The sequence below is a fragment of the Lepidochelys kempii genome, chromosome 6 (assembly GCF_965140265.1).
Source record: "Lepidochelys kempii isolate rLepKem1 chromosome 6, rLepKem1.hap2, whole genome shotgun sequence".
NCBI classification, from domain to species: Eukaryota; Metazoa; Chordata; order Testudines; family Cheloniidae; genus Lepidochelys; species Lepidochelys kempii.
In genome coordinates this window covers 67184697-67211382 of record NC_133261.1, presented here as the reverse complement: position 1 = coordinate 67211382, position 26686 = coordinate 67184697, and the positions used below count along the sequence as shown (strand labels likewise).

Sequence of the window (26686 nt, the reverse complement as noted above, 5' to 3'; positions counted from 1 at the left end):
AATGGGCATTGCTGGCACATGATGGCATATATCGCAATGGTAGATGTGCAGGTGAACGAGCCCCTGATGGCGTGGCTCATGTGATTAGGTCCTATGATGGTGTCACTTGAATAAATACGTGAACAGAGTTGGCATCGGGCTTTGTTGCAAGGATAGGTTCCTGGGTTAGTGTTTTTGTTGTGTGGTTACTGGTGAGTATTTGCTTCAGAACTGGCCTGTCTCCCAAGATCTGTGAGAGTGAGGGATCATTTTTCAGGATAGGTTGTAGATCTTTATGATGATGCACTGGAGAGGTTTTAGTTGGGGGCTGAAGGTGACGGCTAGTGGCGCTATGTTACTTTCTTTGTTGGGCCTGCTCTGTAGTAGGTGACTTCAGATTGACAGAGCCAGAAGAGTACCCAGAACACAACAAAAACACTAACCCAGGGACCTATCCTTGCAACAAAGCCTGATGCCAACTCTGTTCACGTATTTATTCAAGTGATACCATCATAGGACCTAATCACATGAGCCACGCCATCAGGGGCTCATTCACCTGCACATCTACCATTGCGATATATGCCATCATGTGCCAGCAATGCCCCTCTGCCATGTAACTGGCCAAACTGGACAGTCTCTACGCAAAAGAATAAATGGACACAAATCTGACATCAGAAATCACAACATTCAAAAACTGGTAGGAGAACACTTCAACCTCTCTAGTCACTCAGAAACAGACTTAAAGGTGGCAATTTTGCAACAGAAAAGCTTCAAAAACAGACTCCAGAGAGAAACTGTTGAGCTTGAATTAATATGCAAACTAGATACCATTAACTTGGGTTTGAACAGAGACTAGGAGTAGCGGGGGCATTATACATATTGAATCTATTTCCCCATGTTGGGTATCCTCACATCTTCTTGTGAACTGTCTAGATGGGCCATCTTGATTATCACTACAAAAGTTTTTTCTCCTGCTAACAGCTCATCTTAATTAATTAGCCTCTTACAGTGGGTATGGCTACTTCCACCTTTTCATGTTCTCTGTATGAATATATATATGTTCCATTCTATGCATCCGATGAAGTGAGCTGTAGCCCACGAAAGCTTATGCTCAAATAAATTTGTTAGTCTCTAAGGTGCCACAAGTACTCCTGTTCTTTCTGAAGAAGTTTAGAGTAAATCCAAGTGGACTCTCTCGTCTTTCCCCCACCTGGGAATTTTAACCATAAATGGAATTAAGCAGGAAGGGCCCCGCCGGAGCTGGCAGGGACGGGGCCGTACACTCCCAGCCCCCCCGCCCCGGCTAGGGTATTCACGAGGCCTCGGCTCGGATTCAGTCCCGGTGGAGCAGAAGCAGCCCGAAGAGCTCGCGAGCAGCAGACGCCGCACCCGCGAGGGGGGGAGGGGAAAGCCCTGACAGCGGCAGCGCCCCGGCACACGCGGCCACTGCCCCGCACGCGCGCACGGAGGGGTGGGGGCCGCGCGAGGCGGGTGGGGGCCGCACTCACCATGTAGAGGGTGAAGGGGAAGCCCAGCAGGAAGAGCCACAGATACAGGTGCAGCGCGTTAACCCCGGCGCCATGGTGCGGGTCCTGGTACCAACCACCGCTTAGCGCCGCCCACACGCCCTGGCGCAGGATCTGCAGCGCCTGGGAGCCCATCGCGGCCCCGCTCCGCCGCGCCGGCCCCGCTCTATCCGCCCTGCGAGCCCGGCCAGAGCCGCGTCCCGCCTGCACCCCGCGACAGCCCGCCCGCCCGTTGCCGCCAGTACCGCCTCCCCCCCGCCAACGCCGCCGCCATCTTAGGTCCGGGCCCCCGGCCGCCCCCGCGCCGCCTCTGGACCGGCAGCCCCTGCGGCTGGAGCGGCCCGCCCCTCTCGCCGCTGCCAGGGAGAGACAACGAGCGGCGCTGCCTGATAGAGCGGCGGCCCCGGCAAAGCCCGCCCCGCCTGGGGTGCCCCCGTGCGGCGTGGAGGAGGAACAGCACTTCTGAGTCAGCAGCGCAGGGGCTGCCGCTTGCCTCGGCCAGGAGAGCGTGCAGCAGGGCCGAGGCTCGGAAAGAGCCGCCTCACCTGGCAGTACCCCCGTCTCCCTATGCCTAGGCCCCAAGGGAGTAGCTGCTGGCGGGAGGGTGACAAGAGGGTGTCATGGGCCCCTTAGTCACCGTGATAATGTGGGCAAGGGCTGGGGGTAGAGGAATCTGGTTAGTGGCAGTTTCCCCAGGAATTGAAATTGGGGGTGTTTCAATCTACAGGAGGGGTGGCAGCTGATGAAGGGTAAGATCCTGAGGGCAAAGGTGCACTTTATGGCACCATAGTAAAACTTACTTCATTACCGTTTTATTAGGTTTAACTCATGTTTTAAAATCATCACACAAATTAAAATCAAGTCTCCTATGAAGCACAAAAGCTACGTCCTTCTTGGTTTCTTGTACTTTTGCACAACTCTATACATTAACTTCTCAAATGCAGTGCATTCATCTTTTGTGGTTTCTCATGTGTCCGGTACTTCCAGTCCGTCATGATATGCTCATGGTCAGGCAAAAGGTGACTCCTTATTTAATAGAATTTTGTGTTCTGAAAGGAAAAAGAACGTTCAACTGTAGCTGTTGGGGCTGGGAGTAGCAAGAGATAAATTCCTACTTCTTTCATCCCAGGAAACATAATACAAAGTTTGGGCTGAACAACCACTTGTGATGATAAAGAAAAAGCTGAAGTCAAATCTTCATTCATTTGTTGTATAGTATTTCACTCTATGTTCAAATTTTTTAGTCTGTCCTGATCACATAGCAGCCCCATTGCTGATAGAGCCTCACTCCACCCAACTGGCGGTGTTTTATAAGACAGGCATCTGTAAAAGCTATGTAAAGGTTCAGTAGAATCCAAAGGCTGCTGTTGTAGATTTATAAGAATCAAGTCTGTGTACTTTTTCAGCTGGCTTAACAAATGCTTCTTGTCCTCTTCACTTAAGGAGTCAATATACGTGCCTTAAGTAGTCAATTTCTGAACTGAAGTCTTTGCTTCTTCCAGTCCGTTTTCAATAACCCTCTCTCTCTCGTTGATCCAAGTGTAGCTTCTATTGTTGGACAAAGATCTACTACTGTTGTAGCAGATGCCTACATCGCATTGTTTAATGATTCCAGTGGTTTCAACAGTAGACTTTCAAGAGAATGACAATTGTCCTTTCTAAGAGCAGGTCTACACTATGGGGTTAAATCGACGTAAATTATGCAATTCCAACTATGTAAATAACGTAGCTAGAGTCGATGCAGCTTAGGTCGACTTACTGCAGTATCTATACCGCGCTGGGTTGACAAGAAAAACTCTCCTTTCAACTTACCTTATGTTTCTCATTCCGGTGGAGTACCAGAGTCGACGGGAGAGCAATCTGCAGACATTTAGCGGGTCTTCACTAAACCCGCTAAATTGACCCCCGATGGATCGATCACCGCAGCGTTGATCCACGGTAAATGTACACATACCCTGAATGTAGTAGCAAAAGTAGTCCACCAGTCTCACTACTTAGATCCGTCCCATCTCGGTAGATATTTTCCAAAGCCAATAATAATGGTTGCAGTAATTTTAAGACAACAGCCAAGGATCGCTTATGAGAAAGCCAGTGGGTTTTCTCAGGTTGGACTCATTTGAACTTCGGTCCCAGTGTATCTTCTATTTTTTCCAAGACATACAGTCCTTTTGGACTCTTGCTGGAAAAAAAAAAAAAGAGTATACGAAGAAATTAAATTGTTTTTTTTAAAGGTCTTTTGAAGATTCTGCAGCTCGTACTAGTGTTAGCTGGAGCAGACGGCCTCTGCAGTGCGTATAGGAGAGATTAGAGTTACACTTTTCTTTGAAAAAAGAAAAGGAGTACTTGTGGCACCTTAGAGACTAACCAATTTATTTGAGCATGAGCTTTCGTGAGCTACAGCTCACTTCATCGGATGCATACCGTGGAAACTGCAGCAGACTTTATATATACACAGAGAATATGAAACAATACCTCACCAGCAGGACAGTGGGGTGGGAGGAGGTATTGTTTCATATTCTCTGTGTATATATAAAGTCTGCTGCAGTTTCCACGGTATGCATCCGATGAAGTGAGCTGTAGCTCACGAAAGCTCATGCTCAAATAAATTGGTGAGTCTCTAAGGTGCCACAAGTACTCCTTTTCTTTTTGCGAATACAGACTAACACGGCTGTTACTCTGAAACTTTTCTTTGAGCAAAGCTTTTACTCCACCACGTCATCCAGAGTAGTTTGCAACTCTATCAAATGCACAAGCAGCCATCTGTTTGGGGGTGCAATTTACAAGCATTTAACTTTTCTAAGATGTGGGTTGTCACAGATGCAACCAATGTGTCTTCTATAACCTGAACATCTAGAAATGCGTCTGCTGGCCTACCCCTGACATCAAGATAATGTACGCAATGTCTTAATACTTGACACCAGTTTGCATCAGTGCATTCATCAGCCATGTATGCACGTTTTATGCGGTGAGAGAGTTCTTCACTTTTTCAACTGATGAGCCTTTCACTACTGTACTGCATGCTTCTAACCAGTCAGTTGAGTTTCTTGCAGAAAGATAGTGAGCATTTGCTGGGCTTGGTCAGAACCAGTGTCCAATTAACAAGTGACAATACATTTAACATTGGCCTCCAGTTTGTAGTGTGTGGTATCTTTTGCTTAAATAGAAAGTATGATGTAACAGCCATGTTTGTTTGCATAAACTGTGTTGTCTCTCCAGCATTCTTAACAGCCTCATAAAATACTTCTAAAATTGGCTTTGACAGTGACTGGCTTATAAAGTTTTCTGCATGTCTATGTAGTCCAGAGGCTTAGTGTTTTGCAGCCTTTTCACACAGGTGTTATAATATAGATATTCAGGCCTGTCGGTAAAGGCCTGTACTCGAAGAATTTAGGTTTATTCTTATAACTTGGCTAGTTATAGAGGTATAAAAGAAAGAATCAAAATCACTGTCTGCCAGTGTAAGGGCCTTCTCTTACTGTGACAGTCTGAGGCCTTGTTCTTAGATTAAGGCCTTTGGCTAAGCAGCAGAGGCAGCCATAAGCTGGGAAGTGAATGGTCAGATCCTCACATTCCAAACTAGTCACACTGAAATAAGGTGCTGTTGGGCTGTTAGGAATACAGTCCTGCCCTGATAGTGCCTATCACCCCCAGAGAAAGGGAAGTGCCTAGAAAATATAAAAGGAAACTTAGTTTGATAGCATCCTGTCTGGCAAGAACTCACTTACCAATAGTGGGATGTAAAATCCTCACTTCTGTATTGTTTTGTCATTATAGTTCCCACTTTGCTATCGTGTGTCTGTATAGTCTCTGTCTGGTTCTGTGATTGTTTCTGTCTGCTGTATAATTAATTTTGCTGGGTGTAAACTCATTAAGGTGGTGGGATATATATTGGTTACATAGTCATGCTACAATACGTTAGGATTGGTTAGTTAAATTTCAGGAAAATGATTGGTTAAGGTATAGCTAAGCAGAACTCAAGTTTTACTATATAGTCTGCAGACAATCAGGAAGTGAGTGGGTGGGTGTGTGGGGGGAGATTGGGAACGGGGTAAGGAAATTGGAATCATGTTTTGCTAAAGGGGGAAATGGGAACAGGGAATGGGAGTGGGGAAATTGAAATCATGTTTGGTTAAGGGCAGGAATGGGAACAGGGACACAGGTGTAAGGCTCTGTGGTGTCAGAGCTGGGAAGGGGGACACTAAGGAAGGAAACTGGAATCATGCTTGTTGGAAGTTCACCTCAATAAACATTGAATTGTTTGCACCTTTGGACTTCGGATATTGTTGCTCTCTGTTCATGCGAGAAGGACCAGGGAAGTAAGAGGGTGAAGGAATAAGCCCCCTAACAACAGGTTGTCAGCATTGGTTTGCTGATCAGTCTGGCAAACCAAGCTCCTCCACTTTTACTATATAAATCCATGGTATGCCCACATCTTGAATACTGCATGCAGTTCTAGTATCCCCATCTCAAAAAAGATATATTGGAGTAGGAAAAGTTACAGAGAAGGGCAACTAAAATGATTGGGGGTATGGAACAGCTTCTATATGAGGCAAGATTAAAAAGCCTGGGATTTTTCAGCTTGGAAAAGAGACCACTAAGAGGGGATATGATAGAGATCTATAAAATCTTGATGTTGGGATACGGAAGGGTTAAGTAGAGACCTGGGAGACCGCTGGTGTGTTGGTATGGTATTAGGGAGTAGAGTCACAGGCAAGCATAATTTCTTCGCTTGATAGATAAGTGTCATTCCTCGCCTTCCCCTTCAGCTTGTTGGGGATAAATAAATGTTAGAGCTGCATAAGGAATGGAGTTGTCTAAAGGATACCTTTGTGTAAAGAAGTGTTATCTCCCCCTCCCTTCCTTTCCAAGCTACAAATACCAGAACTGCTCATGACCCCTTCCCCACTCCCCTAAAAACTGCTGATTAAGGAAACTTCTGGCAACAAATTACTACGAAGAAATGTATTTTCAAGGTAAAAATGTGTGTATAATATGCATAATGCTGTAATCAATCAATAGGGGTGGGTATAATCATAGTATTGGTGTTTCTATTACTTAATAAGGGTTTCTTTGGGTTGTAACAGATCTAGGCATTTACATACTAACTTAAATAAAAAGAGAGTGTACTGTAACTAATCCAGTGCTTACTCGACAATTGGGTCGAGGGGAACAAGTATCACAATAAAGAAGCCCATACTCAAATCCACCACTGGGTCAACCTGCTCCTTCTAACACTTGACTGATCTGGAGAAAGTGAACACAGAAGTGTTATTTACTCCTTCACATAATACAAGAACTAGGGGTCACCCAATGAAATGAATAGGCAGCAGGTTTAAAACAAACAAAAAGGAAATACTTCTTCACACACCACAGTCAAGCTGGGGAACTCATTGCCAGGGGATGTTGTGAAGGCCAAAACTATAACAGGTTTCAAAAAAGAACTGGATAATTTCATGGAGGATACAGGGGAGGGATAGCTCAGTGGTTTAAGCATGGGCCTGCTAAACCCAGGGTTGTGAGCTCAACCCTTGAAGGAGCCATTTAGGGATCTGGGGCAAAAATTGCAGATTAGTCCTGCTTTGAGCTGGGGGTTGTACTAGATGACCTCCTGAGGTCTCTTCCAATCCTGATATTCTATTCTAGGATAGGTCCATCAATGGCTATTAGCAGGATGGGCAGGAATGCAACACCATGCTCTGAGTGTCCATAGCCTCTGTTTGCCAGAAGCTGGGAGTGGACGACGGGATTGATCACTCGATAATTGGCCTGTTCTGTTAATACCTTTGAAGCACCTGGCATTGACCACTGTCAGAAGAGCGGATATGGGGCTAGATGGGCCATTGTTCTGACCCAATGTGGCCCTTCTTATGTTCTTATGCAAAAAGTAATTATAATATACAATAAAATAAATAAAAGTACTTAGTACAGAAACTCCTCAAGATAATGATCTCTCAATACAGAGATGATATGTCATAATGATCGTGTCAAATAAAGGATTTTGAAAATCTTGACCTACTACGAAATGTATATTTGTAGAAGTTTCCCAGTCACAAATCTAGCATTCTGGAGCAAAGTCACTAAAATATAGTCCAACAAACAAACATTCCTTTAACATGCCTCTCCCTTCTCCCTCCACCGCACCCCACATATAGTTGTTGTCCTTGGTCAATGGAGACCCAGAGTTCAGAGGTGCTTTTGCGGGATTTCACCTACCACTGCGGTGGGGGAACAGGGGTGAAGGCACCTTGCTCGTTCCTCCAGCCACTCGCTGCTTGCTCCGGCTACTTGGTCTGGCCGCTGTTCATCAGGCTCAGTTCATTCTATCGCTCTGTCACCGATGATACTGTGCCATCACATTCTACTGGCACCTACCACTGTGACCTCAGTGAGTTAGGCTCCTGAGGTTCCACCCAGCAATCAGCAATTTCAGCTCTCTGGGGGAACCTCACAGCTAGTGCAGAATGGGCAGGGTCTTCCACAGAAATGCTGTCCTGCAGCAGGTCTAAGCACTTAGACCTAATTATCAGTGATTTCAGCTCTAGTGGTCACTTAACAAAACAAAACAAAAAAACCTCTCAGTGGAGCGTACTCAGCCCTGTCTTTAAACAGGGGAGTGGGGCAGGTCAAATAATGCCTGTGACTCTTCTGCAGAACTCACACGACCAAGCAAAACACCTGTCCCCACCCTCTCTCTCTCTCCACTGGGATCTGCCATCCAAACCCCTTGCTTAGTGAGTGCAGTTCAGTTGAGAGTGAGCAATGCTTAATTTGTAATGAAAGAGGTGCCAGGGCTCAAGCAAGTTTTTTTACTTTCTTAACTGATGTGGCAAGCACAGAGGCTTGAAAAGCCAAGCCTAGATGTGCTGGGGGCTCAGATTTGGCAAAAATTAAGCACTGAGGGTGACCCCATGAATTATGACAGGCTAGGTACAGTTCTGCTGCCCTTACAGCATACAATAAGGATAACAACATTTAATTCCCCCCACATTCAATACTAAAGTGATTTGTAACCCAAAACCAGCCATTCAGACTTGGCTTACAAATCATAATTTGAAATTATAAGGTTGGCCAACATCACCAAAACGAATGCACTGACATTGTCAAAAAAAACAAAAACAACAATAGCTATGTAAGGAAGCTAATCTTTGTTCATATCTTTCAAACCTATTATGCTTTTTCAGGTACAAGTATTTTATCATATACTATATATTAGTAGTCTCCAACCTTTTTATGAACAAGATCACTTTTTGAATTTACGTGCAACCCAGGATCTACCCTTCCCCTTCCCCAAGGTCCTGCCCCTTCCCCGAAGCCCCACCCTACTCATTCCATCCCCCTTCCCTCAGTCACTCACTCTCCCCCACCCTTACTTACTTTCACCGGGCTGAGGCAGGGGGTTGGGGTTCGGGAGAGGGTGCAGGCTCTGGGCTGGGGCCAAAGGGTGGGAAGGGGCTCCAGGCTGAGCCTGGAGCAGAGGGTTGAGGTGCAGGAGAGGGTGAGGGGTGTAAGCTCTGGGAGGGAGTTTGGGTGCAGGAGGGTGCTCCGGGCTGGGGCATAGTGTTGGGGTGTAGGAGGAGGTACAGGGTGCTGGCTCCAGGAGGGGGATCAGGGCTGGGGCAGAGGTATAGGAGGGTATAAAGGGTGCAGAAGAGGGTTCGGGGTGCTGGCTCCGGGAGGGGACTCAGGGCTAGGGTGCAGACTCCTGTCAGGCAGTGATGCAAAGGGGCTAAGGCAAGCTCCCTGCTTGCACCGGCCACATGCTGTTCCCAGAAGTGGCCAACACAACCCTGCGACCCCTGGGGGGAGAAGCACATGGCTCTGCACGCTGTACCTGCCTGCAAGTATTGCCCCCACAGCTCCCATTGGCTGCAGTTCCCCATTCCTGGCCAATGGGAGCCTGCCTTAGCCCTGCAGCGCCCAGGGGTGGCGAGTTGTATGGGCCCACGGTGCCTGGGCTCCAGGAATATTCAGGGCCTGGGGGCCCGGCTCCACCAATGTTTGGAGCCGGTCTCTCCCCCAGCCCTGCCTGCCTCCTTCAGAGTGTCCCCCAGCCCCTGCCTGCCGCCCCTGCGTGCCTCCCCCGGGCCCCGGAGTGTCCCTGCCTCAAGTGGGCGGTTGCCCTGCAGCTCTGCTCTACGCTCCCTTGCCAGTGGTGGCAGCGGCCACTGCTGCTTACAACACAAACGTGGTGCCGGTGGCAGGCCAAGGAGGCTGCTGCACCTGCAGAGGAAGGAGGCGCACACATGATCCCCTTCCCTGCACCCACTGGGAGGCGATGCTGAGGGGATTTCCGGGAGATGGAGTCTGGACCTCACCTGAGCAGCTGCTGGGGCTTGGGGGACTGTGGAGTCCTCCTCTCTGGCCCCGTGGCAGCCTGGCTCCACCTCAAACTCCTCATCCCCAGCTCCGCCCCGCCCCACCCCAGCCAGAGCCTGCACCCCCAGCCAGAGCTCTCACCCCCCCGCAGCCCAACCCTGAGCCCCTTCCTGCATCGTGAACCCCTCATCCCCGAATCCACCCCACAGCCCTCACCCCCACACCCCACCGCTCTGCCCTAGCCCTGAGCCCCTCCCACACCCCAAACCCCTGATCCCCAGCCCCACCCCATAGCCCGCACCCCCAGCCAGAGACCTCATCCCCCCCTCCCACACACACACACTCCCACATTGTGCAATGTAGGGAAACTGTTAAATGCTTACTGTTTCCAGTCCATTTTTACATTATTTTAAAAAACATATATCAGCTTACAAGGCAGGTGTGGGGTGGAGCAAGTCTTGGACCCGTTCTGGGCATCACCAAAAATTATACAAACCTGCCACCCCTGGCTGTACCACCAAACTTTTAGTGGCTGGAGATTGCGATCAACAGGCAGAGGCTCCGGGACTGACCAGTTGATCACGATCTATGGATTGGTGACCACTGCTGTAAATGCTTTAATAGAGGGCATTAGTGTTTCGATTTCAATTCAAATTTCCAATCAGTGACTCAACTGGCAACACTGCATGCAACTAGTTGACAACTGGGGCGGTGCTGGGGAAATTCATGGGGGGTGTACACCCGGGGGTGCAGAGAAATCATTCCCTTTAGTCTACCAACTCTGCCAACCCTTTGGTTAGCTAAAGGCAGCACAAACCATTACTGCTCTACAGCTGCAGTTTTCAACCTTCTCTCATTTGCGGACCCCTAAAAATTTCAAATGGAGGTCGGACTCCTTCAGAAATCTTAGACATGGTCTGTGCAACAAAGGTTGAAAACCACTAGCAGAGCTGCTGACCGTAGGGGTGAGCATCATGGGCAACTGCCCAGAGCACCATGGTCAGGGGACTACTGTATGCAGCGCAGAGGAATACCCACAGCCGTGACTGACAGCACGGAGTGAAGCACTTGGGCAGCGTTTGGGGGCGGGGGAAGGAAAAACGCATGGGGGTCACCCAGATTTCTTCCTGCTTCCTCCCCACAGAGGAATGTTTGGGGGGCAAGCGGTGATGCACAGAGTGCCTGGCATTGCTGCTTGCCTCTTCCCATGTGCCCCCACACCCCCTTAGGAGACAGTGAGAACCAGCAGCAATGCCCCATGCTCTGAGCATCCATGTCACATTCCCCACCTGGGCTGTGCGGCATCAGGAGCTGCTCGCCTACCCTCCCCTTATGCAGCCCAAGTGGGGAAACTGACCTGAACACACGGAGCACCTGCGTTGCTGCTCAGTCTCCCGTCTCCCCCCTCCCAGCCCCCTGGAGGGGCATGCAGAAACATTCGGGGGGGGGGGGGGGGGAAAGCAAGCAGCAATGCCAGGTGCTCTGTGCATCCAGGTCAGTTTCCCCACATGAGTGCAGAGGTTAGGGGACAAGAGGCACAGAACAGATTAGGGGACAAGGGGTTACTTACTGTTATTCTGTATTTTACAAATAATTTCAGACATACACCTCAGATTAGATGCCTGAAATCACACTCAACTTTACCAGTGACTACCAACTCTCAGCTTCTCTGCACGAGCACAAGATGGGTCCATCTCCCACTCTGTCTCCCTGGGTTTTCTCCTTCCCTTTCTTTATTCTTAGGAGCCTTCAGAAACCTATCAGCAGGAGCCACAGATTTGACCCTGAAACCTTTACTCTGCAAGGAGTCCTTACTCATACACTTAATCCCATTGAATAGGTGCTGGAACAATTTTTATAGTGGAGGTCCTGAAAGCTATTACCATGTATGTAGGTGTTGTTACTACTTCAAGCCAGGAGGAACTGCCACACCCCCAGCGCCCAAGTCCCATTGAATTCATGAAGGTTGCACGATCTGTCCACAGCTCCTGCTATAGCTCAGCTGTTCAGAGTTTTAGAGCAGCTACATATTTGTATTAATTTGTCTGCAAACATTTTAATGTTTTGCTTCTGTTATGAAGAATAAAGAATGATTCTATTTTCTATCCTATACACACACTTATCCTGAAGTGAAATCACCTATGTCAGACTCCTGTTGGCTATGTATAGCACATGTTGTGAAATAAAGCATGTTTTCTTGCTGATTCCCAGACAGACATTGCAGCTGTATAAAAATACTGTTAAAGCTACAACGTATGGATTTGCACAGGAGTAATTTCCCTATAAATTAGTTCCTAATAAAGATAAATTCTTCAGAATAAGCACTGGAATCAGCTTTTGCAATACTGATTAGCCTAATCAAATTATTTTTGTAAATACTGTTTACTAGCAGACAAGGTATGTCCCAGTCCAAAATTTATATCCCTTATGGCACAGTTTTTGCCCTTGTTTATATATTTTTAGCTAACACAGAAGTTGCTAAATTATACAATTAGAACAATGTTCTGTATTCTGTGTGGTTAGTGTGAATATAGTTTAAGCCTTAATTTCTTGAGACTCTAATTCCATAGTTATGGATAGTAGAAATTCCTGTAGTAGATAAAGCAGTGTCCAACCAATTTTATGGGAATGTGTGAAAGAGTGTACTTCTGTTTTAGATTTAAAAAAATAGGAAATAAATTACAAATACAAAAACAAAATGGGTAAAATAAGTCTTTATCCTGTTTGTTTGTTTTAAACTAACAACTCTGCAACAACAGACCTGCAAGAAGGAAAGGAAATCTACAAATGATACTTTCTCATGCCATTGTATTAAACCAGCTGGATAGAGCAGATATAAGAGACAAGCTCTAGGAAGTGGTGCCTTTTACAATGTACAGGAAGATCTGTTGTTTTGCATAGCGTTTTGCTGTTGAAATTTTTTTTGCCCAAATCATGTGATGTGACCATATGTGACAAATTTCTTGTAATTTAGTGGTTCTTTGGTTTTTTGTGTTGAGTGCTAGGCTGCTGGAGAGCAGTGGCTGCTGGCCGGGCACCCAGCTCTGAAGGTAGTGCTACCACCAGCAGCAGTGCAGAAGTAAGGGTGGCAATACACTATGCTACCAGGAGACAGGTGGAGTGGCAGCCTTCCAGTCCACATATCCCTCCTCCTCGCATTTGGTAACCATGCCAACCCATACATTCAATGTGCAATAAGTGGTAGCAACCTCAGTTGGTCAACCTTAATATGTTTTGATTGATTTCAGTTATTTTAAACTATAAATATTTCCCCCATTTCTCTAATCTTTCAGTTTATTGTCATGCCAACACATTTTCATTAATGGCATGTATAGTGGAGCAGAGAGTATGCTTATAAAGTTTGCAGATGAAACCAAGCTGGAAGGGATTGCAAACACTTCAGAGGACAGAATTAAAGTTCAACAACAAACCTTAATGAATTGGAGAAATAGTCTGAAATCAGCAAGATGAAATTCAGTAAAGAAAGTGCAAAGTACTGGACTTAGAAAGGAAAAAAAATAAAATGCCCAGCTACAAAATGGGGAATAACTGGCTAGGTGGAAGTACTGCTCAAAAGGATCTGGGGGTTACACTGGTTCCCAAATCAAATGAGTCAACAATGTGATGCAGCTGCAAAAAAGGCTAATAATCATTCTGCAGTATATTGACAGGAGTGTCATATGGGAGGTAACTGTCCTCCTCTACTTAGTCCTGGTGAGGTGTCAGCTCGAGTACTGTGTCTGACGCTGGGCACCACACTTTAGGAAAGATGCGGACAAATTGGAGAGAGTTCAGAGGAGAGCAACAACAACAAAAATGATAGAAGATTTAGAAAATCTGACCTATGAGGAAAAGTTAAAAAAACTGGGCATGTTTAGTCATCAGAAAAAAAGGCTGAGGACAGACCTAATAGTTTTCAAATAGATTAGGAGCAGTTACAAGGAGGACTGTAATCATAGAGAATCATAGAATCATAGAATATCAGGGTTGGAAGGGACCTCAGGAGGTCATCTAGTCCAACCTCCTGCAGGGCCAATCCCCAATTTTTGCCCCAGATCCCTAAATCAATTAGTCTCCATGTCCACTGAAGATTGGACAAGAAGCAATGGGCTTAAGCTGCAGCAAGGGAGATTTAGGTTAGATATTAGGAAAAACTTTGTGACTATAAGGGTAGTTTAGCACTGGAATAGGCTTCCAAGGGAGGCTGTGGAATCCCTGTCACTGGAGATTTTTAAGAACAGGTTGACAGACACCTGTCAGGGAGGATCTAGGGATACTTGATTCTGCTTTAGTGCACGGGGTGGGACTTGATGACTTTGAGATCCCTGCCAGCCCAAACATTTCTATGATTAATTTACCAGAGCCTTGAAGACCCCTTCTCACTCACAGTTATTTAAACCTTAACAACCCAGTTTGTACCAGTCTGTGCGTTTCCAACTTTTGCTGACTTGCATAAACTGTTTTATTTAAAAGCCTGAGCTGGACTTGTTACTCTGGACAACGTAGATTAAAGGCCTTTTCACAACATGCTTAAGCACCTGGTGCCATGTCCCACTGTGCCAGGCACTGTACAATCATATTACTTAGTGCTTACAATCTGAGTATAAGAGGAGATGCAGCATTGCCAACTATGCCAATTTTATGACGAGTCTCACATGTTTTGATGTTTTCTTAAAGTACCAACTTCTGGAGTCTTGTAATTACAAGAGAATCTCTACTATCATTAAAAAAAATTAATAGCCTTCATGGCTACAGAGAAAAAGCTTGAAACAAAACCATGACTCAAATGTACCATAAAAAGCTCAAAAGCCAGAAGGCAAATAAAAAAAAATACAAATGAAACACTTTAATTAAAATCAGGAGGTTGGTTAGAGACCTGATTCAGGATTTTTGAACACTTACGCTTGGTAATACTGTGGGTAACAGGAAGATATCTCCACTACAGCCCTATGAATGAGTAAAGAAGCATCAACATTATTTTGATTAAAAAATTAAATTAAATCTTACTCAGAGGAAATAGCAGCATGTATATAGTTTAATCATACTACATGGTTGGCAGGAAAACACTTACCTGCTTAGGTCTATCCTGATAGCTAGATATTGTCACACAAGCACCCCACAAGGTCACTGCAGCGTAGCTCATGTGTGGTGGGATGCAGCTGCTCTAAGTTTATTGTAGGGTAGCACATAAACTTGCAGTACATTGTCAAATGGTTGGTTTGTGCAGGGATGCACATGATAAGTATTGAATATATTTCTATATCTATATGAGAGAGAATCTGTTTAGTTTCAGAAATTCTCCATGAAAAGTTTTATTCTCCTGGAGTATTAACTGAATCAACAGCAGCATTTTGCTACTTGAGAACCAGAAAGTAAAACTGACTAAACCAAAATGGGTCAATTTTCATTTTCCAAGATCAAGGGAAATACCATAAAGAGTAGTACCAAAGTAAAACACAAAATCCCAGTATAAATAATGAACAGTGGTTTTAATTCTGTCAATGTGGCAAGTGTTTTGAAGGATGCATTTTTAGTATAACTTTTGTATTACTAGTGTTCCATTAAAGGAACATTGCTTTTTCAGGTAGCTTCTATAAATTATACTACATATAAAAGTTACCTGGTCATTACAAACTTTTGCTGTAACTGGTAGCAGGCTTGGCTACAGTCACCCACTGAAGAGATCCAAAACCAAAGATCACTTTTGGGGGTGGAGAGAGAGCAAAGCACTGCACTACACATATGGCAATAGCATGTGAGAAAAGATTCCAGTATATATATCCTTAACTATGAAATGAACTTGAACCCCGCGCAGTGAACCAAAGTCCTCACCCACCACCATTTGTAGACTATATTTAATCGCCTCCCACCTATGGATTTCAAAATTAATTTAGCCTTACACCACCACAGTGAAGTAGATACTCCCCTCACTTTATATTGCAGCTAATAGGGGACCAGTAATAAAAGTGCATAATACTTGAAGCTGTATTTAGGGTAGGGGGACATTAACTTAAGTAATTGAAGACCACCACATTCTTCCAGTGATTGTATTTTTGTTTATGTAGGGCAAGACTAAGGCATACAACACAGAAAATAAGCAATTTGCTGAAGCTCACACAGTATATCTGTGGCAGAGCTAGGAACAGAACTCAGATACTGTAGCCTCCCAAGCTTGTGGAAAATCATGCAGCTGTTCTTTCTACTACTCCATAGACCTGTTCTTTCAAGAGAGCGGATATAATTTTGATCTTCTCTCATTCCTGCCACATTTACACAAACAACCTCTCTGGGGTTTTTTTTGTTGTTGGGTTTTTTTTGGTGGCAGACGGAGACTCTTCTGTAGCAAAACTAATTTTATGAAGTCTGTCAGCATACAACATGATACTAAAACACAGAAGGCCAAGTAAAAAAAAAAAAGTGGATTTTGCAATAAGCTACAACAATGGTTTTCTTCATGCCCTCTAAACCCATGGGAATGTGCGTTTTGGAAAAATAGGGCAATATCAGATGTGATTAAATGTGGACTGGTCAGATGAATTTCTAGAACAACTCAAAGGGGATAAACACAAAGTAAATCACAATAATTAAAAATACTACTATGTACTATAGAAATGCTCGAACACACTACCATTTACAAGTGTGATGCCACAGTATGTTTTGTGTCATTCCTGGAATTTAAAAAGGAGACCTTTATGTGATTATCAGCCTTCCTCATGGAACCATCTGATGCTACCATTTCTAAGTTAGGTACTGAGAGGTACACCAGGTTCAGTGGCTATAGAAGTTAGACAAAAACAGATGAGCTGTTTGGGAGAAAGATGTAACAACAACAAATGCATTAACTGTTTTATCCATTGCCAAACAGGACTTCTATTGTTTAGACATCACAAAGTTAGATTACAGTTGAGTGAGTTACAGGAAACTGGAAATAGCGGTCACAGCCGTTAAAGTTTGCTTGCAAGTATTTTTACATCAAAAAAATCAATTTTGGCTCTAGACTGAATTTAAAAAAAAATATCAATATTTTAATTGTTTACATTGCTACAGTCAACAACACTGAGAACTGGAACAACGTTAAATAATCAGATCTATATGCATAAAACAAAAAGCCATATTACTTGTCTTGAAAGGGTGCTACCAACATTAAACTATGCTCACATCATCCCTGTGAAGTAGGCAAATATTTATCCCTATTTTATAGATGTGGAAACGGAGGCACAAAGATGTCAGGTGACTTAGCCAAGGTCACAGAGTTTAAACTCTAAGAGGTTCCTAGCCCTTAGACCACATTATTCTGTTGCAATTCTATGAATTGTGTGATGAACTCCTGGGGTGGGTTATCTGCCAGGATTAAACCCGGAATCACTGGATCCAAAAATCACGAGTCAACTGTTTCAACTGAAAGGACCAACTTCATTAACTCAGGCCTGGTCTACACTATGGGGATAAATCATGCATGCGAATTGTGAAAAGTCATGAAATGGGCTACAAATGCAATAAAAAAATAAAGGTATTAAAAAGTTTAACAAATGGGGGAGGGTGCCAAAGATGCTCCTCGCCTGGGGTGCCATTTGGTCTAGGGCTGGCCCTGATCAGTAAGCAAACTTAGATGAGATACAAACAGCTTCTTTGAAAAAATTGCACAACAATTAACAGAAACTATTTCTTCCTGCTCTGCCTATTCATTCAGTTAAAACAGAAAAAGTCTTACAAGTACTGCAAAAGCACTTTCTGGTGATTTCCAGTAATATTACGCTAAGTTAACAGAAAGTAAAAATTAAGATGAAACATCCCAAGAAATCATTCAACAACATTTCAGAGACAGAACAGCAGAGAGAAGATAAAAGTGCTTGAGATCAGTTTAAATAATTTAATTTACACAATATGTATATATGCACTAAAGCAAAGTCCATGTGAACTGTTGTGTTTGCACTGGTTAAAAGTGCCTGAGAACAGCCTAAAAAGTTCCATTGTCATACTTCTCAACCTTCAAAACTGCCAACATGTAACACAAGCAACTGAAACATGTGACGAATTAATAAAATGGGGAAAAACCTATGATCTGCTGCATATTATGCCATAAATAATAGAAAATGATCTTTGATTATAAAACCTGCTTTTCCTCACTGTGTGGATTAAATAAACCCTTTTTTTAAAAAGTCACACATAGCCACAAGGACTTCACACATAGGTCATCAGCAGGCTTTAAACTTTAGTCCTTCAGATTCCCATTGCTTGAGCAAAAGGAAGTAGCTGTTATCTTCTGTACGGAATAGCCACTAGAAGGTGACAATACATTTTGCCAATGGATTAGACAACTACTGAGAGAATCATAATTGACAGATGATGTTTTTATACTATAAAACTTGTTCCATTCCCAGCTCTGGGGGGAAGCATAGTCTAGTGGTTACAGACAGCGTAGCCAGTCAACTGGTACGTTAGCCACTCTTTTTCAGAACTAAGTGGATGAGACTTGAATTGGTGATATTGAGGAGCTAGGTTCTGTTTACAGTTCAGCCAGAAGAGACCTGTGGGCAGCCTCTCAGTTAATTTATTTGTAAAATGCAGGTAATAGTACTTGACTGTCTCCTAAGGTAGGGTATGAGACCTGGCTCAATAATGAGGGTTATAGAGTGCACAAAAGCAGAGGTAGCAGACGCTCATCGTGAATGGGGAGGGCTGAAGTTCAGGGCATGGGGTGTGCATTGAGGAGCCTAGGATGCACAGGGAGCTTGAGCAGTGCCCGGTGCTCTGGCAGCTGTGGGGGTAGAGCAGAGTGGCAGGTCAGGCACTCACCTTGCTTCAGAGATGCGCAGCAGGCTGAGGAAGCGGTTCCTGCTCCCCCTACCCTAGGCAGTCAGAGCAGCCAGCTCCCTGGTCTCACCCATCTGTTGCTTTGGCAGCAGTTCCTGCCCTAGAAGGGAAACAGCCCTTCCCCACATCCCTGAAATGACACAGCTGTGCCCTGCTCCCCCTTCCCCAGCCAAGGGAACTGGTGGCCAAGCAAATAGCAGAACTTGGGCTGTAACCATCTCTCACCCTCTTCAGGTACAGAAAAAATATTGTGGGATGGAAACATAGATCAGGCCCCACAATATTTCCATGGCCAGGGCATTAGCCCCCACCACCTCCTGGTTTCACCACCCCTGCACAGAAATATAAAGAGCAGTCTGCAGAAGTGAAACTTGACTTCAGGCTCTTGCCTCCCAACCCAGTGCCCCTTACCCTAAGCTAAAGGTATTTTGTAAGCTCTTTTTCTCATAGACTGATCTACACATAAAACATGTACCATTATAGTTACGTTGGTTAGGAGTCTGATATTTTGCTGACCTAGTTATACCACTAAAAGCCCTAAAGTAGATGCAGTCATACTGGTATAAAAAGGTACCTTATACCATAGGGACTGACTCCATGGGTGCTCCGAGGCTGGAGCACCCACAGGGAAAAAACACCGGCAGCCCCCCATCAACCCTCCCATCACCCTGTGTTTTCCGCCTGCAGGCGGCCCTGCTGATCAGTGCCTCCCCCTCCCTCCCTGCGCCTCTTGTCCGCTGCAATCAGTTGTTTCGTGGCATGCAGCGGGCTTTGGGAGGGAGAGGGAGGAGTGAGGGCATGGTGCACTGGGGCGAGGGGGCGGGAAGAGGCAGGGTGGGGGTGGAGCAGGGACAGGGCCTGGGGCAGAGCTGGGGGTCAAGCCCTCCCCCCCGGCACATTGGAAAGTCAGCGCCTATGCCTTATACCAGCATAGTTCATTGTGGTTCCGAACCCGAGTAAGCTCTACTGGCATAAGCACTTGGAGCAGGGGTTGCTGCTTTAACAGTACTGACATAATTAAATCCACAGCATTTTATAGCTTAGACAAGTCGTAAATCCAAAAAGGAGGAGCCATATTACCAAGCACCTAAAGACCAGAACAGACTATAAACATGGAACGAAACCAAGACCTAGAAAGGGAAGAGAAGCTGATGGTCCTGGGTCTCCACTCAACTGCCATTCATCTTATGCAAGTAACAACCTTTGGAAACATGGAGTATAAATACAAAATACATTTGCATTTTTAGGAAGAGAATCTAGCTGGGAATCCTGGGATAAACATCTAAACTTCTTAGCTGGATCTTGTTAAAGATAACTTCTTTGGTAGTACCCAGACCCCAAAACTGTTATTTGAACTCCTCCAGTTTGCTGGACAGATTAATTGTAGAAGTTAGTCCTTTTTCAGTTTGTAAAGGTTAATTGATAGAAGAAGTGATAACTCAAATTTTAGCTCGGTGTTTGTGTAATATAAACCTTTGCCTAGTTAAGAATATTAATCTGACCATACTGCTGTTTGAGTGAAATGCAATTCATAACCTATATTTTGGTTGATTTTGCAATACACTACAAAACCAGTCTTTATGCACTTTGTTGTAATGTGATTTACTCTCATTCCCTAAGCAATATTAAAAGTAGAATTTAGTTTACTGTAAAGGTGGAGCCCAGAGTGCTCTGGCTTAAGTTAGGTGGTATATCTTGACTTTAGTAACGCTTTTGTTACTGTCTCGTGTGACCTTCTCATAAACAAACTAGGGAAATACAACCTAGATGGAGCTACTATATGGTTGGTGCATAACTGGTAGGAAAACCATGACCAGAGAGTAGTTATCGGTGGTTCACAGTCGAGCTGGAAGGGCATAACAAGTGGCATCCTGCAGGAATCAGTCCTGGATCCGGTTCTGTACAATATCTTAATCAATGAGTTATATAATGGCATAAAGAGTACACTTATGTTTGTGGATGATACCAAGCGGGGGTGGGGGGAGAGATGAGGGGAATTGAAATCGCTTTGGAGGATAGGATTAAAATTCAAGAGGATCTGAAGTAAATAGGATGAAATTCAATAAAGACAAATGCAGAGTACTCCACTTAGGAAGGAACAATCAATTGCGCACATTAAATGGGAAATGACTGTCTAGGAAGGAGTACTGCAGAAAGGGATCTGGGGGTGATAGTGGATTACAAGTGTAACACTGTTGCAAAAAAAAAAAAAAAAAAAACCACCACAAACAAACAAAAAAAAACCCAAACATCATTCTGGGATGTATAAGCCATAGTGTTGTAAGCAACACATGAGAGCTAATTCTTCCACTCTACTCCGCTGATAAGGACTCAGCTCACATATTGTGTCCAGTTCTGGGCACCACGCTTCGGGAAAAATGTGGACAAATTGGAGAAAGTCCAGAGGAGAGCAATAAAAATGATTAAAAGTCTAGAGAGCATGACCTATGAAGGAAGATTGAAAAAAACTGGGTTTGTTTAGTCTGGAGAAGAGAAGACTGAGAGGGGACATGATAACAGTTTTCAAATACATAAAAGGTTGTTACAAGGAGGAGGGTGAAAAATTCTCTTGTCAATCTCTGAGACTAGGACAAGAAGCAATGGGCTTAAACTGCTGCAAGGGAGGTTTAGATTGGACATTAGGAAAAACTTCCTAACTGTCAGGGTAGTTAAGCAGTGTATCAAATTGCCTCGTGAGGTTGTGGCATCTCCATCATTGGAGATTTTTAAGAACAGGTTAGACGAACACCTGTGAGGATCTAGTTGTTATGTAGTCCTTCCTTGAGTGCAGGGGACTGGACTAGATCACTGGTTCTCAATCAGGGGTATGTGTACCCTGGGGGTCTTCCAGGGGGTACATCAACTCATCTAGATATTTGTCTAGTTTTACAAGACACTACATAAAAAGCGCCGGTGAAGTTAGTACAAACTAAAATTTCATATAGACAAGGACTTGTTTATGCTGCTCTATATGCTATTCACTGAAAAGTAAGTACAATATTTATAGTCTAATTGATTATATGGCAAAAATTAGAAAATAAGCGATTTTTCAGTCATAGTGTGCTGTGACACTTTTGTACTTTTATGTCTGATTTTGTAAACAAATAGTTTTTAAGTGAAGTGTATCTTAGGGGTATACAAGACAAATCAGACTCCTGAAAGGGGTACAGTAGTCTGGAAAGGTTGAGAGTCACTGGACTAGATGACCTCTCAAGGTCCCTTCCAGTCATATGCTTCAATGATCATACAAAAATACTAATCAATATGGGTTTTACTGTAGAAAAAAATCCCTACAGCCTTCTAATAACACTTGTAAAGAGTTTTCAGCTGTTTAGCTTGAGTTTTAAGTGGCCTCTATAGCCTTGTAGTGGTCCCTCACTCTCAAGTAGGGAGGGAGGCCAGTCCACCTCACTGCGTCAGGCAGCAGCACTCAGGCTCGGGTCACTCTGGCAGGGCTAAGTGGAAAGCAGCCTATAGCTCGTAGCCTCCTAGCAGAGGCAAATAATCATTAACAGTCTGGAGCTCTAGCCCAGAGTCTCATGGTCTGGGGCTACTGCCAATCAAGAGTCTAGGCCTCTGGCCCTCTGGGCGTGGCAAAGAAAGGAGCAGTCCTCAGCCTAAGCCTCCAGGCTAAAGCAGACAGCACCCAACAATCTACAGGGGAAGCTCCGTCCCTCCGGGCAGGGCCTAAGCCTCCTGGCTAAGTCAGTGAGCAAATACACTATCTGATCCCACAGTCTCCTGAATGGGGCAAGACACAAACAACACACAGGTCTGCTGGCCTAGTGGTGAATAGGCTGCCACGCTAGGGTGGGGTTGGCAGCAGGGGATCCTGGGCCCACCCCACTCCACTGGGTCCCAGCCCAGGGCCCTAACAATGGCAAATGGTTCTGCCACTAGGTCAGCAGGGATCCTACCGAAACATGCTGATCCCTCTCCAACAAACAAAACTGGACTGAAGTCTGGTTTCCCTGGGCTACTTCCTGCCATAGTCTGGATGGTGGAATTCTGTAGTCCAAGGGTCCTCTGTCTCCTTGAGATATGCTGCGGATGGCAGTCCTGGCAACTCTGCTCCAGGGTCGATCTCCTCCGAGGGCACGGTACTTCACAGCACAGGCTCAGCTCCAACGGCAAGCTTTTTCTGGGGTCGCTTTCATTGACGCCATGTCTCCACTGCTATTGTTACCTGCACTAGTCTAGTCAATGGTGCATGATTCCACTTCTATTAAAAAGTAGCAATACTAGATTTCTCTTTTTTTAAGAAACTACTACAAGTTAAAAAGACTACTACGATAGGCCAAAAATACTGAAGTAACTGTAAGGTGTGGCATTTTGGACAACTATGGTAGTGCAACAACAGCTGCTCAATCAAGCCTGCTATATTTAGAACAGTCAGGAATTTCACGGTAACCCTTCAGTTGCTTTGAATTTCTGAAAAGTTTTCATTTTGGGATGAAATTGCCCATGCTTTTTTTCAATCCAAAAATATGGTATTTAGGAAAGTTTGAGCAAGATCCCTTGATTTAAGTTTGATGGCATGGGAAAGGAGGTTATAAAACTGTTTCCTACCTTTCGTAACTGTTGTTCTTTGAGATGTGTTGCTCATGTCCATTCCATTCTAGGTGTGTGCACACCCACATGCACAGTTGTCGGAGACTTTTGCCTTAGCAGTATCCGGAGGGCTGTCTATGGTGCCCTCTGGAGTGCCACGCTCATACCACAGTATATCAGGCGCCGCAGGCCCTATGCCTTCTCAGTTCCTTCTTTCCAATTACTCCAACAGAGGAGCAGGAGGGTGGGTAATGGAATGGACATGAGCAACACATCTCAAAGAACAACAGTTACAAAAGGTAGGTAACCTGTTTTTTCTTCTTCGAGTGCTTGCACATATATCTTTTCAATTCTAGGTGACTCACAAGCAGTATCTATGGAGGTGGGCTTGGAGTTCAGCGCTTGGTGGCTTGCAGTTCTGCTCTACCAAAGCCAGCATCGTCCTGGGCCTGCTAGGTAAGTGCATAGTGAGACGTAAAAGGTGTGGACCGACAACCAGGTGGGCATCCTACAGATGTCCTAGATAGGTACTTGGGCCAAAAAGGCTGCTGAAGAGGCCTGTGCCCTGGTAGAGCAGGTGGTGATTACTACCGGGGGCGGCACCTTTGCTTGATCATAGCAAAAGCAAATGCAGGCAGTGATCCAGGAGGAAATTCTGAGCAGAAGCAGGTTGACTTTTCATCCTGTCAGCCACAGCGACGAATAATTGCGTCCACTTATGGAATGGCTTGGTCCTTTCAGTGTAGAAGGCCAGAGCCTTCCTGACATCCAGGACATGTAGCCTGCACTCCTCCTCTGACTTATGTGGCTTCAGAAAGAAGACTGGTATGTAAATGTCTTGGCTTGAATGAAACTGAGAGACCACCTTAGGAAGGAAGGCCGGGTACGGTCTTAGCTAGACCTTGTCCTTGTAAAAGACCGTGTAAGTCGGCTCTGAGGTGAGCACTCGAATCTCGGATACCCAGCGGGCTGATGTGACTGTGACCAGGAACGCAACCTTCCAGGAGAGGAGAAGGAGAGAGCAGGAAGCCAAAGGCTCGAAGGGGATCCCATGAGCTGTGACAGCATCAGATTCAAGTCCCGATGTAGGAAAAAGGTCCCTGACATGCAGGCAGAGGTGCTCCAGGCCCTTGAGGAATCTGGTTGTGATATTCTGAGAGAAAACAGACCTGCCTTCAAGCGGTGGGTGGAAGGCCACTAGATGGACCTTGATGGATGAAAGTGACAAGCCCTGAAGCTTGAGGTACAGGAGGTAGTTTAGAATGATCTGCAATGGGGCTCACTCAGGTCAGAACCCCTTATTTGCTATACAGCAGGTGAATCACTTCCATTTGGCAGGTAGGTGGCCCTGGTGGAGGGCCTTCTATTGTCAAACATGACTTGCTGGACTTCGGATGAGCACTGCTGTTCTTGCAGCATTTAGCCACACAGCAGCCAAGCTGTCAGATGTAGCGCCACCAGGTTCGGCTGCAGGAGACTGCCGTGGTTCTGGGACAACAGGTCTGCCCTGAGTGGCATCTGGAACGGGGTCGCCACCGAGGGGTCCAGCAGCATGCTGAACCAGTGTTGGCATGGCCATGCCGGCGCTATGAGGATGACCTTCGCCCTGTCCTGCTTGATCTTCAGGAGGACTCTGGGCAGCAACGGAACAGGAGGAAAAGCATACAACAGAGCCTCTGACCATTGGAGCAGGAAGACATCCAACAGGGATCCTGTCCCTCCCCTGGAACGAGCAGAAGACATGGCATTTTCTTGATAGGCACTTAGGCGAACAGGTCCACCTGGGGAGTTCCCCATCTGCAAAAGATAGAACCGACCACCTCCGGGTGAAGGGACCACTCATAACAACACGAGAATGTCCTGTTGAGGCGTTCCGCCCAAGCGTTCCCTGCCCCGGGAGGTGAGCGTCCACAAGATGGATGTCGTGGTGCAGGCAGAAATCCCAGAGACAGAGCACTTCCTGACATAGGGCAGACAACCTGGCTGCCCCCTGCTTGTTGATATAAAGACCATGGCCTTGTTGTCTATTAGGACCTGAACTGCCTTGCCTTGTACGTGAGGCCGAAAGGCTTGGCACGCTAGGCGAACCGTCCTGAGCTCCCTGATGTTAATGTGCAGGGACCAATCGCGATTGGACCAACAGCCTTGAGTACTGAAATCGCCCAGGTGGGCTTCCCCAATCCAGGTGTGAAGTGTTGGAGACAAGAGTCACTGACAAGACTGGGTCTGCGAAGGGACTCCCTCCAGCACTGACGCAGGATCTTGTCATCAGGTAAGAGACGACAGTATGCTGTCTGGAATCCTGATCACCCGCTCCATACTGTGCTGGTTGAGGATAGACTGATGCCAGCCATGCCTGTAGGGGCCTGAGGCTGTCGCATCCGCTGGACCACGCAAGTACATGATGCCATGTGACCCAATGGTTTCAGGCACATGTGGGAGGTGGTGAGCGGTTGGGCACACAGAGATGAGATGAGGTCCACCGTGGCTTGGAACAGAGTCTCGGGGAGGAAGGCACTGGCTAGCGTGGAGTCGCATTCTATACACTGCGCTGGGTGAGGGTTGACTTTTTGTCGTTTATTATTAGGCCCAGGTAGCAGCAGGTGGAACAGGCCAGCATAGGTGCCAACTTTTCCCAGTGCCGGTGGGTGCTTGCCCCCACCCCCATTCCAACCCCTGCCCCACCCCCATTCCAACCCCTGCCCCAAAGTCCTCGCCCCAACTCTGCCCCCTCCATGCCCCTTCCCAAAATCCCCACCCCAACCCCGCCTCTTCCCCAAGCATGCCACGTTCTCCCTCCTGCCCCTCCCCCCAGCGCTTGCAGCCATGAAACAGCTGTTTTGCGGTGGGAAGCGCTGGGAGCTAGGGGGAGAAGCGGGGACATGGCATGCTCAGCGGAGGAGGCGAAGGCACAAGTGAGCTGGGACATGGGGGGGTGGGGAGCTGCCAGTGGATGCAGAGCACCCACCAAATTTTTCCCTATGCGTGCTTCAGCCCCGGAGCACCCACAGAGTCGGCGCCTATGCAGACCAGCTCGAGATGCTTCCGCACCTGATCCAAGGACTGGCCCCTTATAAACCAATCATCAAGGTAGGGGAAGATTTGGACTCCCCAATGCCGCAGGTAAGCGGCCACTGGCACTATACACTTTGTGAACACTCTTGGGGCCGACGAGAAACTAAAGGGGATCGCCGTGAACTGGAAATGGCGCTGGCCCAACATGAAACGGAGGAAACGCCGGTGCCCCGGAAATATGGAAGTGTGTGTCCTTTAAATCGAGGGCGGCGTACCAGTCTCCTGGATCCAGGGAGGGAATGATGGATGCCAGGGAGACCATATGAAACTTCACCTTTTTGAGAGACTTGTTGGAGCGGCACTGGTCTAGGATAGGTCTGAGGCCCCCTTTTGCCTTTGGAATGAGGAAGTAATGGAAGAAAAATCCTCTTCCCTCCATGTCATCCGGAACCTCTTCCTCTGCCCGTAGGCTCAGGAGTTTTTCA

At 46.0% G+C, this 26686-nt stretch overlaps 1 protein-coding gene across 3 annotated transcripts in view; it reads right to left on the bottom strand.

Annotated features, from left to right (window-relative positions):
* PCNX1 (pecanex 1) overlaps positions 1–1778 on the bottom strand; it is a 122619-nt gene extending 120841 nt beyond the window's left edge. For 2 of the 3 annotated variants that reach the window (XM_073348508.1, XM_073348507.1), the window contains exon 1: positions 1488–1778. In XM_073348508.1, the coding sequence (XP_073204609.1) occupies positions 1488–1640 (153 nt within the window). In that variant the 5' untranslated portion in view covers positions 1641–1778. The remainder of the gene's footprint in view (positions 1–1487) is intronic. The other variant, XM_073348509.1, reaches the window with a different exon arrangement.
* Between the last annotated feature and the right edge of the window lie 24908 nt (positions 1779–26686).